General features: G+C 40.5%; 1 protein-coding gene across 9 annotated transcripts in view; it reads right to left on the minus strand.

The window, feature by feature from the left end:
* Positions 1-16,870, minus strand: part of ST3GAL3 (ST3 beta-galactoside alpha-2,3-sialyltransferase 3) — a 184,169-nt gene that overhangs the window by 48,176 nt on the left and 119,123 nt on the right. For all 9 annotated transcript variants that reach the window (XR_014221310.1, XM_082228914.1, XM_082228913.1 and 6 more), the window contains 3 exons: positions 14,089-14,152; positions 11,055-11,150; positions 9,737-9,923 (listed from right to left, as the gene is read on the minus strand). Coding sequence is in view for 8 of the 9 variants with exons in the window: in XM_082228914.1 (XP_082085040.1) it covers positions 9,737-9,923; positions 11,055-11,150; positions 14,089-14,152 (347 nt within the window). In the remaining variant the exon portion in view is untranslated. The remainder of the gene's footprint in view (positions 1-9,736; positions 9,924-11,054; positions 11,151-14,088; positions 14,153-16,870) is intronic.

Genomic DNA, 16,870 nt, shown 5'->3' on the forward strand with positions numbered 1-16,870 from the left:
AGATGGACTGCTTGTTTAAATAAAGTATTTACAAATTGGATTAAATATATTTCTGTGTTTTATGCAAGCTCTGGGGTTTAAACAATCGTCAACAAAACATTATCAACTAGGAAAGCTTCCTATAGTTTGTCTTTATGCCCAGAAGCCAATGCTGTGATCCTGAAACATCTACAAATGAAAACAAAACCCCAAAGTCAGCAATATTTTCATTTTGCAGACGGCAGCAAAGAAAATGTTACAAGGAATTTTCTAAACATGAAATTTTCTAGGTTTATTTGAACTACCTTGTCTTGTTGCCAACAACATCTGTGTGTAAACTCCAGGAGCTAGTGATGGGCAGGCAAACTTAATGCATCAAAAATGTGTCTATGTATTTCAATTTTTTTCTTAATGCTATAATTGATATGACCTATTGCTTCTAGACCATCAAGGACTTGACTTCTGGGGGAGGGGGAACCAGATTGTTGGATTGGATTGCTTTCCCTTTAAGGGTGGCAGGGCTCACTTGCAGAGGTATTAGCTGTGCAGTCTTTTTACCATGGTACACTTTGCTTAAACCTATTTTGGGCACACTGGAGTTTGGAAATATATTCTACTTTGGGTAATAGGATATGGGTAATATTCTGGTCTATTTCATTTGTATTATTCTAGGATTATCAACACTACTGAAATGTGCTACCACGCTGAATGCATTCAAAATAAAAGCATCCTGTTCCTTGTGTTTGGGTTCCAAAACGGAGGCTTTGTGGTTTTGTTCTACAGCTCCTTGTTTCTCAGCTATAAAGCTCATATCCACCACTATACAAACCACAGGCAGCTGGCTCCATAGCCACTAACCCCTGTAGGCTTTAGCAGCTGGTATTAAGGTATCCTCTCAGCTGCTGTGTTCTACTGGGGCAGCCACTATTATGTCTAATAGTCTGATTAGAGACAGATGCTTGGGGAAATGTCTAAAGCTGTTAATTCCTATTGGGGATACCTGCCCTTCTTTAGACTCAGAGGAGCAGACAGACAGGGCAGTTAACAAATGCCAGGCACTACTAAAAACACACATTTCTTTGAGCTCATTCAGCTCAGGCATGGGAAGAGAGCTAAGGGATATATTCTGAATGTTTGTATAGACCTTATCAAAAAGTATATTCCTCAGATCTGGGATAAGAGCAATCTTTTTAGGATAGGGGCTAGAGATGAGTTGATGGGAGGTGATTCAATACAGTGAGTACCCTGTATCAAAAGAGGCAGAAATTCAATCAGACAAGCAGCAGATTTTACAGTATCTTAGCAGTAGTAACATAGGAATAGCCCTGCTGGATCAGGACAGTGGTCCAACTAGCTTCCTGCTTTTACAGCGGCCAGCCACATGCCCATGGGAAGCCCACAAGTGAGATCTGAATACAACAACACTCTCCCTTCCTATGGTTGCCAGAAACTGGTATTGAGAAGCATGACACTGCTTCGGGACCATCAAGGGCTTCACTTCTAGAAACATCTGGAATAAACTTCTGCCAATTATTGTAGCTAGTAGCTACAGATAACCTTATCTTCCTTGAAGTTGTTGAATCCTCTGTTCAAGCCACCCAAGTTAGTGGCCATCACTGTCTCTTGTGGAACAAATTCCATAGTGTGATGCACTGTGTGAAGAAGTATTTCCTTTCGTCTGTCCTGAATCCTCCAACATTCAGCTTCACTGGAGTCCATGAGCTCTACTGTTATGAGAAATGAGTAAAAACTTTTTTTATCTCCACTTTCTCCATGCCATGCATAATTTTATACACATATATCATATCACTTCTTACTTGCCTTTACTCCAGTGATCAGTAATTAGGGAGGGCTCATATTTTGTTGTTCTTGAGCGTTGAGTGGAGGGCTAAATTACACCCTCCTTCCAATTTCTTTAACTTTACACTTGAATCAATTGAATCCGCATCATGTGGGATGTCACATGAAATGCTCAGCGAACAGGAAGAGCACAGCTAAGGACATTCTATATATGGAATGTGGTTTGTAAGGTAGATTTGGGAGGATATAATTGTTTCATCTATGAGAGAACAGGTGAAAGCAGGGCACATTATGAGCTGAATTCGCCTTTACCTCTTCCAGAATCTATTATTGTCTCCACCCGAATAACAGGGGGAGTGGCAGATTTTCAATTGCATAAGTGAACGCATTGAACTCAATGGGGCTTACTTCTGAGAAGACATGTAGAGGATTGTGCTGTTATATCACATTCCTTCTTGAGATTTGTGACTAAATTCATTCTTCTTTCTCAGTCAGACAATATCCATCCCCCTCTCTTTGCAGGGCACTGAGGTTGTTTCCACCATCAAAGTGGGAGTTTGCATCCTGAAGAGCAGCGAGTTTTCCTGTGCCTGTCATTACTTACATTTGCCAATACTGGTTGAACCGAGGAGAGCAACTTGGGGGATGTCAGGGTATCCTTGGCCTTCTGTTATCTGAATGCTTGAACCGAATAATGACACCAGAGAGGGTGTTAAAAACACCAAGCTATCTCAGGAATGTGTGGAGGATGGTATCAACACTGCCAATTTCTCCACTCCTTTGCAGTCATGTGTTGGGTAGGCTCAGAAAAAAAGATGCTTATCCATTCTTCATTATGGAACACCAAAGTGGAGGTCTAGTGAAGTACTGCTACTGAGATCTTTTCCAGCGCTTTTCTTACAATCATTGCACTGAGTCACTTCCCAGGCAATTGGCCTGTTCTTGTGACTTCATTTTTATATAATTAGTTGCAGGAAGTAATTATTTCCTTCAGCGAGCAATAAAGTCTCACAATGAAGTGCATTTGTCATCAAATAAGGAGTGTTGTATTATGAAAGCAGAAACTGGGCAAAGCAAACCCAATGGAAATTCCCTGGACACCCCTGCTCTCATTGAAGCATCAGCCCTTAAAATACAGAGTTTGCTCTATAGCTTGGTCACGGCCACCAGGAATCTCTGATTTGTGGGCAGTTGGTGAAGTCTAGTTTGGTTTGCGCCTGCTCTCCCCGACATAATCACCACTCTTCTCACCCAACTACAAACCTCAGATATGTTTTCAAATGGGCTTTATTATATACTATCATTAAAGGGTTATTTGAGGGGTTTTTTTAAAAAAAGCATTAAACACACTGGCTCAAAATGCCTGACATCCACAAGCCATGAAGGAACAGCCAACCCCTGATAGGTCCACCTAGAATATAGCTTGTATTCAAGCTCTTTCCTGAAGTATGGCACTTTTCTACCCATCATATTTTAGTAGAGTGCAAAGACATTAATGAAGAATGCATTCTGAAAAGCTTCCAAGCTGGAGGCATGTAATAAATGTTGCATGTTGTGCAAAGGACTAAAACCAGTTAACGGGCTGTATTTTTAATGTCCTTAAATGTATCCAAGTGCCAGGATTCAGTCCAGCCCAGACCTTGAACCCAGCATCTCCACAGAGAAAGGAAAGCATGATTCACCAGCAGATCTCCAAGCCACCAGTGACCCTGAAGACCTAACAGCTCCTCTGTCTCTCTGTTCAGCCACCAACAATTAGACTGGGATAGCTGCAGGATTAGTTCAGCCTGCGGATTTAGCAGAGTGGACTTCACACATCTCCACTGGACATATAGTACCTGCCTTTTCCTAGGGTTGCCATATTTCAAAAAATGAAAACCCGGACACAAAGGTTGTTGAGGTTTTTTGGCCAAAGTTGTTGAGATTTTTATTTTATTTTTTTGCAAATTGCAAAAAACCCAAAAATGGTTCTGAGCTATTTTTAAAGGAAAATCAGCGAAAACTACACTGCCAACATGGGTTGCCATACATCCAAATTTTCCTGGACATTTTGCCGATTTCCGCCCAGACACTGATTCCAACTGCAGTATTCTGTTTATGTCTGGGAAATTCTGGACGTATGGCAACCCTACTTTTTCCAGTTTCTCACACAAAGGGGCAAAGAAAAAGGTCCAAAGAGAGCTCACATAAAGGTGTGCTCATGGGGTAGGGGTGGTGGTAGATCTCCTGGATATATTTTGTGATCATGTTGCTCACAGTGCAACAGTCTGGTGTCATACATTCCTTCTCACACATTTTATTTGAATTGCATTTCTTTTTCCTTGCATCTGCCCAAGGGATAAATGAGCTATCATTTAAGTTGCATGGATACGATTGGGTTATTAGCTACCTTCCTAGTAAAGGTTCCCCACGCCCTGGTTGAACTCTCAGTTGTACTACTGAAAAATGTGCAAAAATATAATGTAACTGACCAATTAACCAAAAAATGGGTGGGGTGAGGGATCAGAGACAGGCAAAAAATAGAAGAAATAGTGCAAAGATGAGTTATTTGTGCACATTTTGTTCCTCTGTAGTTGAGTCTATAGTCACTATGCTGCCTCAATTTCATATACGTAAAAAACTGAAAGGTGGATGCATTACCCTTCCCCAGGTAATTATTTCTGTGGTCAAAATTACTTCCCATGCATCTCCTGGTCATTGCAAGGACAAACATGAATTTGGAACGCTGCAGGTGGGGGGGATATGCAGCAGAGAAGTGGTAGGTGGGGAAAGTGTTAAGTACTCTTGCTACTTCTCCACTCCAAATTTGTCCCTCCTGAAATGAATGATACCAGGACTCTGTTAGCCTGTTGATGCATGATGCCCCCAGGGTAGCAAAGAAATGAAGTTTCTTCAACCCAGTTTCGTTTAAAGAGCCGTAACTCAGGAGGTGTGTTGATTCATAGCTGTGCATCTCACAGATTCTGCAGGTTACATCACAATATAGAACTCCACGTCCTGCAAACAAAACTTTAGTCCTGTAAAACTGCTCATTGATCCCTAATTAGTTGCACATCAGTTGTATGAGAATGGCTGGTAGATCAGCAGGAAAGACAAATCATTTGGAAATAAGGGCTTCTGTAAGGGGATATTTTTGTGCTTTATACTTCAGGAACAAGTTTGTGAAAATTACACAGAACAATGAATGAGAATGGAGGCTTGCCTCAAAGTATCTAGGTGAATGCAGTTGGCCTTTGGTACAATTGGCAACAATTGAGAGAGGAAACGGAAAAGGGCAGATGTAGACCAAACAATGCTCCAATTCACCATGTGCCTCTTTGTGTGCCCCACCCAACCAGGAATGTAGTTATACAATCCCTGACTCCATTGCACAAGTGAAAGGTAGGTTTACCAGACTGACAAATGGGAAGTGTTTCTGCCCACATATAACTTTGGTTAGGCCCCAAAGTAGGCACTCTCAATTAGCAACTCAAGACTCATCTGCTTACATTTGTTCATGAGAAGCACAAACAGAAGAAAAGGAAGAAGAATTCTGATGTGATAAATAATAAAGGCATCTAACTAAACAGGGCGTTTTAGTCAGTAGCTGGTAAGCTTGCATGGTACTTGCAGATGGTTTTGAATATAGTGTTCTAAAATGTTTCTTGTTCCAGGCTGCAAGTTAGATGCTAAATGTTTGCCTTTACCTAAGCAGAAACCCTCCAAGCAAATCAAAAGACTGAAGTAAGGTCTGAAGACTGCACTGTAGAATGCAGTTCTGAGCACTCAAAAACACACATTTTTAAAGAAACTGAATCACAAATACTCAGATCACCATGCTCATGGTACACAAATATTCTCTTTGAAACCTTCAGTGCATAGATGCTTTTCTCCACAGTGTTTACAAGTGGGTAACTGGCGTAAGTAAATACTTAGATATTTGGCTATCAGAGGAAACGCAAATGTTAAGAAGAAAGAGGAAGAAATGTCAAATACCTTTGTGTATAGCACATACTTCAAGTACATGATTTTCATAACCATCCACAATGCCTTCCAACTTCAAGAGCTCTCAATGGGTTTTGTATTTGTAGGCTGCAGAAATGAACTCATGCGTATTCTCAGTTGTAATACTCCATTCAACACTTTCTAAGGATTTGATGGGTCACTTGTTCTCAAAAAGGCACTCATTTTATGTCATTTCTGTGATGCTGACCTTAATATTAAGCACTTTTCCCTTTCACTTATAGCCATCCACCTGATGGAGAGCACCACAGTGAAAAGAACAGTTTCAGCACTGCCAAAGATATCCTGTGCAAACCTGTATAGTCTTGTAGACTTATGCTTGTCTACTGTTGTGTGGGCAGGGCAACGCTGCCAGATTTTCTGCTTCTCCCACATATAAACTAAATTATGATTTATATATGGCAAACACTAAGACAAACTGGGAGTTCAGCAGGGAAATGTCTGCCTTATGTTTACATAAATACACTTTGTGAGTGTGTGTGTGTGTGTGTGTGTGTGTGTGTGTATACCTACACAAGCTCCTACTTTTCAAAATGTGTTTAACCTGCATGGATTTGTATGATCTTTTGCTGTGCTAAACTGAAGAATTTACAGCAACTACCATTCTGCATGAAGCTGTTGGGACAACTTGTGTGTCTCCTTATTACACAGCCATGCACAGACAAGCCAAAAAGGCCATAAACCTAACTGCTAATCTTAGTTGGCATAACAAAACTAAAGTTGATTCCAGCAGCTTCAGCACAGTCTTCTCTATAGGACAGGAAGGGGTATTTTCTTATTTCTCACCTTTTTACTTCTTGTTTTCCTCCCATTGACTACAATTTTGGTGTCATTGCAATAACACAGCCAGCAGGACATGCACATCTCTGAACTCTTTCTATGGAACTACTGAGAGGCCTCTGACAGTGCTGTGCCATCCCATTTCCCCCTCCAACTGTAAATTGGTACTTAAGCGTGCCATCCTACAGGAAGTGCTGTTAAGTGTCAACTATTTCCCCATTAGCTCTAATAAAGTCTTCACATGCCTATAAGTCGGGGCACTGTTATGGCTTTCCCCAAAGAATCCTGTGAACTGTAGTTTGTTAAGAGTGCTGAGAGTAGTGAAGAAGCCCCTATCCCCCCCCCGAACTACAACATAAATAGATTCAAAAACAAACAAATCACTGAACTGAAATGACAGTAAAGCTGGAGAGGCAAAGAAACACAGCATGTTTAGTGATAATTCATCTTGGTGACTGAGAACTCTGAAAATAGGCAACAGCATGAGATAAACTCCTTCCTTGGTAATGAATAAATGCATGGGGAACTAGACATCCTGTGACTGAGCACTGTCACTACCTCACCTCCAGAGAGCACTAAAAAAATGAATAGAACATTAAAAAATGAGCATATCAATGGAAAGTTATGCTAATAGTATTTGCAAATACCAGCAGATTACAAGTGTGGGAAACAATGCCTAAACAACAACAAGAAGAAGTACATCTCCCTGAAGCTTGTGGGGAGAGAGGCAAGGTTTCAGATGCAGCATTGTCAAGTGGTCTAAAGCTAAAACTTCAAAGCAGAAAGTACTTTTCCAATTCCTTTCATATTTATAATGTGAGAACTTTTATTTGGGCAGGATGAAAGAGGTTCAGAAATACTACAGTTCTGTACATTGTCCCCCAGGAATGCTAGCTCCTGTCCCAGCAGCAGTTTGGCAATTGCTTTATAAAAGGATTAAAGGACCTTCCCAAACTCCTATGACACATATTTTAACTCCTCCCTGAACGTGCCTCTCAGTTTGTCCTGGAAAACTGCCTTGCAAGAACAAGGTCAAAGAAGGGGAGTGAAAGAGAATTTCTGCTCCACTCCCTGTGTGTACAACACCTTCTAGAGAGAATCAGTTTAATAGCATTGCCCCTCCCTTTGCTCCCCTTTTGCTTACCTTGTGACTGTGATTCATTTTAAATGTTTAAAGCACCCATTTCCTCTTTGATGCAAGGCAAAGAGGATTAATTTTAACCTATTTGGATCATTCATTGGTTTGGGGGGGGGGCAAGACTGTATTGTTGTGCTGGCTCTTCCTGGATGGTGGCAGAGAGTTCATGTGTGACTAAATAAATCTGCTAATAAGGTAATAACCACAGTGGTAATGTGTTGCACAAGAAGAATTAGTTGCCACTTGAGCTATCCACTGTTCTCTGCATGCTTACACAATATTCAAAACCAGTAAAAAAAAGGGAAAGGAGAAAAAAGAGTTGCTGCCATCAATATATAGTGGTTTCTATGGTCTTAAAGAGACCGTAATGATTCCACAGGCAGGTATAAGCATATGGAGAAAAAAATCCAGATGAACTGTAGTAAGACATTTCCCCATTATTTCTAATGAAATAATCACTGAAGTAGGTACTGTACAGGAGATGGTCAGTTTCTTTTGTTCCTTCCTCCACTGGTGCCTCTGGAGCCATCATATACAGTACTAAAATTTGCTAGGAGAGAACATTTCACTCCCTAGTAAAATTTGTCTTTCTTTCCTAAAGATTGGAGATTGTTCAGATCTTATAGAAGACAACTGATGTGCATATGGAATAAAAACAGAAGCATTTCCCCTTGCCCAGATTCAGCTGCACCCTATTCGACCTCCAACGTCATCCCTGCACACTGTGCATCAGACACACCTCTGCAATGAGCAGGCTGTTGAGCATGGCTGCACTTGCAGGCAGGTGCTCACTCAACACCAGACTTACACTACTAAAGACATCTTCCTGATGCCGCAGGCACTTGCTCCATAAGCTGTTCATTTTGGCAGCCTACTGGTGAAAGTAGGTATAGGGTTATTTTTTTAGAGCGGGGAAAACCTAGAGGCTACTTATTTCCAAGGAAACCTTTGCCCTCATTTGGCTCCTTTACCAACATGAACCAGATGTTCAAGGAGAGTTTCCTACAGATGAAATCATTTTATTGAGGTAAGGAAGTATATTTGAATCCAACCCACTAAATAGCATTGCATGTATGAATCAGGGATGCCCAGTTATTTAAAAAGTGTCTGAGCTAAGTTTGGCAATCTGCATTTTTAAGTATCTTTCTGCTGCCGCCTTTTCCAATAGAAAAGATGAGACAATGCTGACACTTCCAAACTAGAAACATGGTTATCCCTAATGTTTGTTAACTTATTGCATTTATATTCATTTTTTTCTCTAAGTAGCTGTGGATGGTGGACATGGTTCTCCCTCTCAACATTAAAGCCCCACAGCAACTCTAAGAGGTAGGTTAGGCTGAGAGGCAGTAACTGTTTCATGATCACTCAGTGAGCATGGCTGAGTGGGGATTTGAACCCTAGACTCCCAGGGTTCCACTACCCCACACTGGATTCTCAACCTATGAAAAAATGTGTTCCATGCTTACAGTACAGCTTATGTCTCAAGCCGCTAAAAAAGGCCAGAATGAAACAGGTATATGAGACCAAAAATAACCTGAAAAGGAATAGCAGCCTGACTGGAGTGTTCTTACCTCAAACACTTGTTAAAGCCCTCCATTGAATCTGTTTATCGATGGGCTGAGCAGACTGTATTCTGCTGGGATATGAGGTGCTTCTAGATAGCCTAGTTTATCCCCCAAATCATTTTCCTATTTTGTTTGAATTTATTTGCCTTGAATATTGGATTAATTTATCAGCCTTGTTTTTTATCAATAACAAGCAGTCTACAGAGATATGTTGTTCTTACGCTGCCATTTTAAATTATTTATTTATTACATGCCTCAAACCCCACATTTCTGCTTCATTTTGTCAGTGTTCAAACTCAGGGTCATTTGAGATTAGAAAGGCATTCTGAAGCCCATTTTATTATTTCGAAAGGCAAATGGAAAGGATGCATTCCACAGAAACAGAGCTGTGCAAGAAATGTAAGCACAGCACTGATAGCTACAAGCAAAAAGTCAGGAAATACCAGGAGTTCTTCTCCAGAGTAACTCTTACCACTTTTTCCTTGTAAACAATGTACTTCAGCCACTTGAAATCCTGCCACTTGAACCCTGCCAGCACAAAGAGGGAATCCTTTTCATATTGCTCTGGTTTCTGGATGGCCCCTTCTGGGTATGTTATTCGCATTGTTGTCTTGCCACCAACGTCCTTTTCAAAGCCTTTCACTGGAGCAGAGTTCAGCCTACAGAGAGTTCAGAGAAGAGCGGGCAGCTGCATTTACACCAGAGTTCAATTTGAAATGGTAGCAAAAACACAGGATAGAAACTATAAAATTAAACAAAAGTCAGACATGAGCAAATATGCTGAGAGCTCGTAACTGCCAGTGAAACAGTTAAAACTGCTTGCATCCAACTTCTGGAGTTAATGTGTATAAAGAGATGATCAATTAGACCTGACTGAGCAACCAAGAATTTCAGAATTTAGTGTTTCCTGATTCTTCCACAGGCCAAAGTGAGAAGCTAAGCACTCAAATAAAGAGCTAGCCACTATTCTCAATACAAATATAAAGGAAGTTATTAGTGCCCATTCTCATCCATCTACACTATCTTGATTTTTCCTAGAACAAATTGAACTGCTGGTAAGTAGTTATTCTCTACTAGGACTATGGCGTGGGCCGATATTTATCATCAAAGCTTATCACAAAGCATGAGTGCACAGAACTTTTCACCTACAATTTAGTTTGTGGTATAATCGTGCTCATGAGGTAGTGCTAGCAAGACTGCCTTATAAACTGAAACTAGTTGTCCACAAACCAGAGCATCCCTAAGCACTTGAAGATGAAAATTTTAGGTATCCAACTCTGGAAAAGGAGCTCCTTGAATGCCCTTGGGTACTCGGCATATGAAATATGCACCACAATTTCCATTCGACAAGAAACTGGCAACTGGGTCTCTATCTCTTTATAGTTCAGGACTAGACAATATCAGAATGGCTGTTCTGAAAAGCAGTAGTCCCACATCCTCCTATGCCTACCCGATAATGAAAAACATTTAACATCTTGCCAGTGTGCCCTAGGTTTCCCCACGACATTTCATTAGCTCTTTGCAACTCAGAATGAGATGATTTTATGTCACACATTGTATTATTAGTTGCTACTGCGGAAGCGGAAGAGAATGAAACAAGAAGCTGCTGTTTTTAGCAGCAGCCCCACATCTGCCATACCTTCTAATTCCAGCCTTAGTCTTTTATGTGAGGCAAATTGTGCCATGGACACTGGAATCTGACAGGGCCAGAGGTGCTGCAAACCTCTACTGCATATAGTAGGAAAATAATTATAGAACACCTCTTCCTCTCCCCTGTGCGGACAACTCACCTGATAACAATGTCGTAGTCATCGATTTTCAAACCCAGTGACTTGTTTGCTAGAATGCCACCATTTCCCACAATAACACATCTCCGGCAACTGAGACTGGGAAGGAAGCAGAGATAAGGGCAGTTGGGTAAACAGTGAAATCCACAAGCACAGAGCTCCTCCTGGTCAAGATCCAATTCAGGCACTGTAAGTATAATCAGGAGGCTGTACTCTATTAATTTGCAGTAACAAACTCTGACAATTTATAATACAGGGAGCATAGCAACACAGGTAGCAAAAGGAGGAAATGTTCTCACCATATCTACTTAGGCTTATTGGCTCAAGATGAAACCACTGCATTTAAATAGCTAACAAAATGTTTCTTTTCATAATGAAACAACTGCAAGGGAAGAGTTAAACAGTGAAACTAAGTGCAGATTTTGTTTGCACAGAAGAATAGTAACTGCTTAATTAAATACCATTTATCTATGCACAGGAAAATATGCAGAGAAAGGTCCCAGATAAACAATCCTTAAGAGGAAAATGACAGTTGTAGATTGTTGGTTAAAATCATGTTAGAATTCCTAGTGCGATTCTCTTCCCTTTATTTTACTATTCACTTTGACATTAGACCTGGATCTGTGTTTAATCCAATTTCCTCTTGTCCGCTGCTCAATGGACTGGATGGTGCACTTTGCTTCACTCCCTGTTACATCCAATGGGCCAGTCACTTTCCCTTCCCCTAGCCTTCCTCACTAGGAGGTTGTGAGGATATAGTGGAAGGGGGGGTTGTATGCCACTTTGAGATCACTGGAGGAAAAGTGGGGCATAAATGAAATAAATAATATAAAAGCATTATTGTCCCATGCTGTCCTCCTTTTATACAAGATAAAATTCCCAATCCAGATCCTTCAACATTTCCTCATCAGTGCTTCCTGTAGTTCAGGAGAAGTCAAAGAGCATTGTAATTTTAAGAATTGTCTTGTTTTTCCGTGTATAACACGCCCCCATGTATAAGACTGGGGGGGGGGAGAAAATGGGGGGAGATGGCCCAGAGGTGTTGAGCTTTTTTGGGGGGTAGGAGGAATGCCGAGAATAAATCAAACGACTCAAAAATGCTGACAATCACAGTTGCAGCCAATCCATGGCAGCCCTTGCCGCAGCACAACTCACCCACCCAATCGCCGCACACAAGCTCCTGCTTGTGGCTGCGCACATCCCTCCTCTGCACTACTCATGTATAAGACGACCCCTGATTTTTTTACATTGCTTTCAAGTAAAAAACCCTCGTCTTGTACACAGAAAAGTACAGGAATTGCCAACAGGAATTGGAGGCTGAAGGATGAGTAAAAACTGTCTATGTACTACACAAGCCACTTCCTTAATTTCACTCCTTCTCCTTCTTCCTCCCACTTATTGCTCTGTAAAGTCCTATATACATTAAAAATATTGTGTATTGTTGAGTACAACTTTGGAAACTAGGTCCCAAATACCATATGATTTGTGGTTACATTTAGTGGCTCCAACAATGTGAAACAGGAGAGTAGGAATGCTCTGGGATACCATAAATACAAAGATGTGTAGAAAAACACTGAAAACTGCCTCAAAGGAGTACCACAACTGAAGCAGAAAGTACAGCACAATAGTAGGCTGTCTGTAAACCAGACCACATTTCCATAAAGTTGTCACATCAGAAGTAAGACAGACACTTGGAAATGCTCCTAGACAAGATGAGATACTGACTGAATTTTTTGTTCAAGAACAAGGGTAACACTTCTTGCTTCAACTGAAAACTACAATACTATCACCTCACTTCAGTAATATTTCAAGTATATACAGTGATCTGCAATCTTGATTTAACTCATTCTCATATCCAGTCTGTATGGACTATTATTCTTCTATTTTACTATTTTAAGGTAACTCAAAGGAAAGAAGAATGAAAATGACTTGTCTAAAAGCTTGGAAAAGTATTTATTTAAAATTGTCTGATTTTAGGATGGGTTATCTCTACTCTGCTCTGTAGAACTCCATATTTAACCTTTAATCTCTGTGTAGCCTTAATTCCTTGCATACTTCCTCAAGTCTCTCTTATCTCTTTCCCTTCCATCAGTTTAATCTCTACCAAGGATTGTGGCTTCTTTCTTCCAAACAAATCACAAGCGGTAAGCCAAGAACAAACCTTGGTTACCACTTGTGGTTTTCCTGGGTGTGAGCAACACAACATGCCAGATTCTGGTTTGGTTCATCCATGGAACTGCAGCAGTAGAAATGGGACATGCAGCCTGTTCACACCAAACCACTGTTTGTTTTAAACTATGGGTTATGACAGGTGACCCAGAACAGAGTTATCTCAATTTTTTCTTGCCAGTTCAGAATGTAAAATATGTTTAGTGAGGTACAAAGCTCAGTAGAAGAAATTGAGGCAAAGGAAAACAGCAAGAATTTTGTGCTAAGCTAGTATTAGACAACAATAGGTGTGAGGTTCCACCATGTGCCAATATATTAGTGAAGAATGTTCTACATTAAAAGCAAAACATTGGGGGAGGGGGAACAAATGAACATGTCCGCCACTACATCCAAGTTTGCTGCTCCCATGAATATGTGCATTAACAGCTCATGCCTCCAAAAGCCAGGTAAAAATTTCCATAATCAGTCTTGCTATCAGCTCCACTGCCCCACAGCTATAAACATAGGTTTTAGAAGAGGAGCTGTTAGTGAGAACAAGCTGAACCTTATATTTGTCTGAATAAACACTGTGCAATTCTGCTGCCTTACAATGACACCTTGGGGGAGGTTGTGACAAGTTAATGCATTTGTTGAAAGATTGTCAGTTATTTATTTTGAAATGTAGGGAATCAAGCAGATTGCGGTAACACTAGAGAATAAAATTTCTGAAGCTGTCAAAAACACTATTTTATAGACCCCATGGATTGGAACAGGAGCATCACTCCCAGCTCCTCATTTTATTCCAAAGCCAAGAGCCCATAGGGATGCTGTTTATTAATGGCCAGCAACTCCCAGGGGCTCCTTCAGTCTCCCAAAAGAATCTACTCACCTATCAAGGGCTGGAGTAAGACGATAATCTTTGGTTGCTGACAAGATGGCTTTGATCAGATTATCTGTTAAGAAAAAAATACATTAGAAGGGTTAGCTTGCTTCATTTCCCCCCCCCCCCATAGTATTGATGTACAAAGACTTCAGGGACCAAGATGATTAATGAATGAATTTGCACTGGTATATTTAAGTTACAGCATAACAATTAGAAATTAGACAAAGGGCAACAAACATTACATAAATACATTCTTTAGGTTGTATGTTATAGCACATTTTTTTGATTCAGGAATGTCCTAGAGCTAAAAATTCAGATTGACTCTGAAAAATAAAATTATATTTCCAAAATGACTGAGCTTCAATAAACACAGGCACCTATGAGAATCTATTTCTCCATTGTTTCTTTGTTACATACAGTGTCTTCCCTCTTTGCTTCTCTTTCTGATGTGTACCAAGTGGATATCCTGAACAATAAACCACATTGCTTTCACTAAAGACCTGCAGCACTTTCTACATGTAAGGAGGGAGCTACTTGCATTACTCATACGTGCAACAGGTCTATTCAGTGCAATCAAGGGTGGCAAACCATTTTGGCAAGTATGCCATAAGTCAACTCCACAACATTAGATGCCACCCTATGTAGTGCAGTTACAGGCAGCCCCTGGTAGATTAATGTGGTTTCTATCTACTGAGCCAGGGAGCAAACAGCAATGTGGCAAACTAGAGACAGGCAGATTTGTAGACACCCACCTCTATCCCATAACCAGAGCATTGGGCTCCAACTCTTGTACAGATGTACTATAAACTCAAGTTTAGATTGGCTATTCAAGATGTACACATGACTTTTCAGCACTGAATCTGGTTGCATGTCAAGACCCCGAGGTCACCCGCCCCCCCAATGATGAATAAGGCACAAGGGCACAGATATTAGGTTAATGGTTATTGGGCAAATTTTGGCCACAACTTTATTGGTTACAGAATGTGACTGGTATTGGCTTAGGCATTGGAATTGACCCGACTATATCTGACTCCTGCCTGCCATGCAGGGAGTCTTGTAAGGGTCAACCACCAATAGGGGGAGCCCCATTGATGAAAATCAACTCGAGCTCCCCCTGGGTTCCCGATGGGGTCATGCCATGGCCTTAGCCCCTCCCTGGGCTTCAGACAAGATCCACACCCCTGGATTCCTTTAATGGAATACCCTTAATATTGGAGGGGCAGGTGATGGCCACACCTCACCTCCCCCAACACAAGTTCAACCAATGCCTAACTGCCAAACCTTACAAAGTTGTGACAACTGCTACAATGTTTAGTTTAGATTGGCTATTAAAGATGTACACATGACTTTTCAGGACTGAACCTGCTTTTGGAACATGATACTATAGTAAACAATAAAGAGCTCATTTTAACCAAGAACCAGAAGTGATGCATGACATAGCACTAAATCAGGAGTATCGTGTAGTGGATCCTGCTCTCACTGGAGGTATTTTTTTTTCTTTTGTGCATTCTCAAAATAATGCTACCTCCTTAATTTTAAAAAGTAGGTTTGGACACTATTGTAAATTTTTTATAAATAAAAATAAATTGTTTCAACTCAAAATTGGTGCTTTCCATAACAAGTGAATATATCTGAATAGGTGATTCTCTTCTTAATTTTCTTTCACTTCACATTTAGGTAGCAGGTAGGTCTACAAAGCATTAGTAGTTGTAGTATTTTAGATGTATATTCCACTCTTCCTCCCAAAGGAGTCCAGGGCAGTGATCACATAAGCAATAAAACAATTAAAGCATCTAAAAACAATTCCAATACAGATGCAGTCTGGGAAAGATCTTTACTCAAAAGCCTTGTTCGGAAAGAAAGGTCTTCAGTATGTGCCAAAAAGACAATGGTGACGGTGCCTGTCTTCACTACGTGACATATATTTAATAAGAAGGAGTTCCAAAAGGTATGTGCCACAATACTAAAGACTGGATTTCTATATTGTGCCAAAAAGGTGGAATCTGCAAACTGCCTTGGTTGTGTGTGGGTAGAAAATTGGCATATAAATGTCATTAAAAAAATACTGCATGTTTTGGTTACTTATAATTCAGAACTGGGACAACTGCAAATAGCTACTGCAAAAATTATGACCATAAGAAGGCAAGACTATCAGGCACTGAGCTTTTCAACAAGTTAAAAGGTGCAGAAGAGTTAGGAGTTTGGCTTTGGAAACCACATTTAAACAAGGGAAAAACTTACACTATGAAAGCAGAATTATGCAAGTTAATGGAAAAGGCAGATAATATATAATATGCAAAGATTACAAGATCTATCTATCATTAGACAGTAAAGTAAAGAAGTGTGGCTGCTTGAAGGGCTGTGAAGGGTGTATATCCTGAGTGGAGGCAACTTTTATCAAGCAGCATGGTAAATGGGAGAGGGGAGGAAGAAGAGAAAAAGTCTGACTTGGCATAAGGCTATTTCCTCCTAATGTTGCAAACCTTTTACAACTCCCCACCTTAGCTGGAGCTCCCTACTAAGATGGTAGAGGCCAGACCTTTCATTTAAAGATGAATAATGGATGGGAAAGAAGACAATGAGAGTATAATCCTATGCATATCACTCAGAATAAAGTTCCATTGAGGCGTGCTCTTCCTTAAGTAGGTTTTTTTTTCTTTTGAAAATGGAGGGGGAGAAGGGAAAGTGTTCAGAGCACTATTTTCAGTTGAACATCCTGTGAAGCAGTAACTTATGTAAACTGTGTATCCCAGTGTATGACTCATTGTAGGAGACAGCAGATAATTTC

This window comes from Podarcis vaucheri, assembly GCF_965113315.1.
Source record: "Podarcis vaucheri genome assembly, chromosome: 6".
In the NCBI taxonomy this organism is placed as follows: Eukaryota; Metazoa; Chordata; class Lepidosauria; order Squamata; family Lacertidae; genus Podarcis; species Podarcis vaucheri.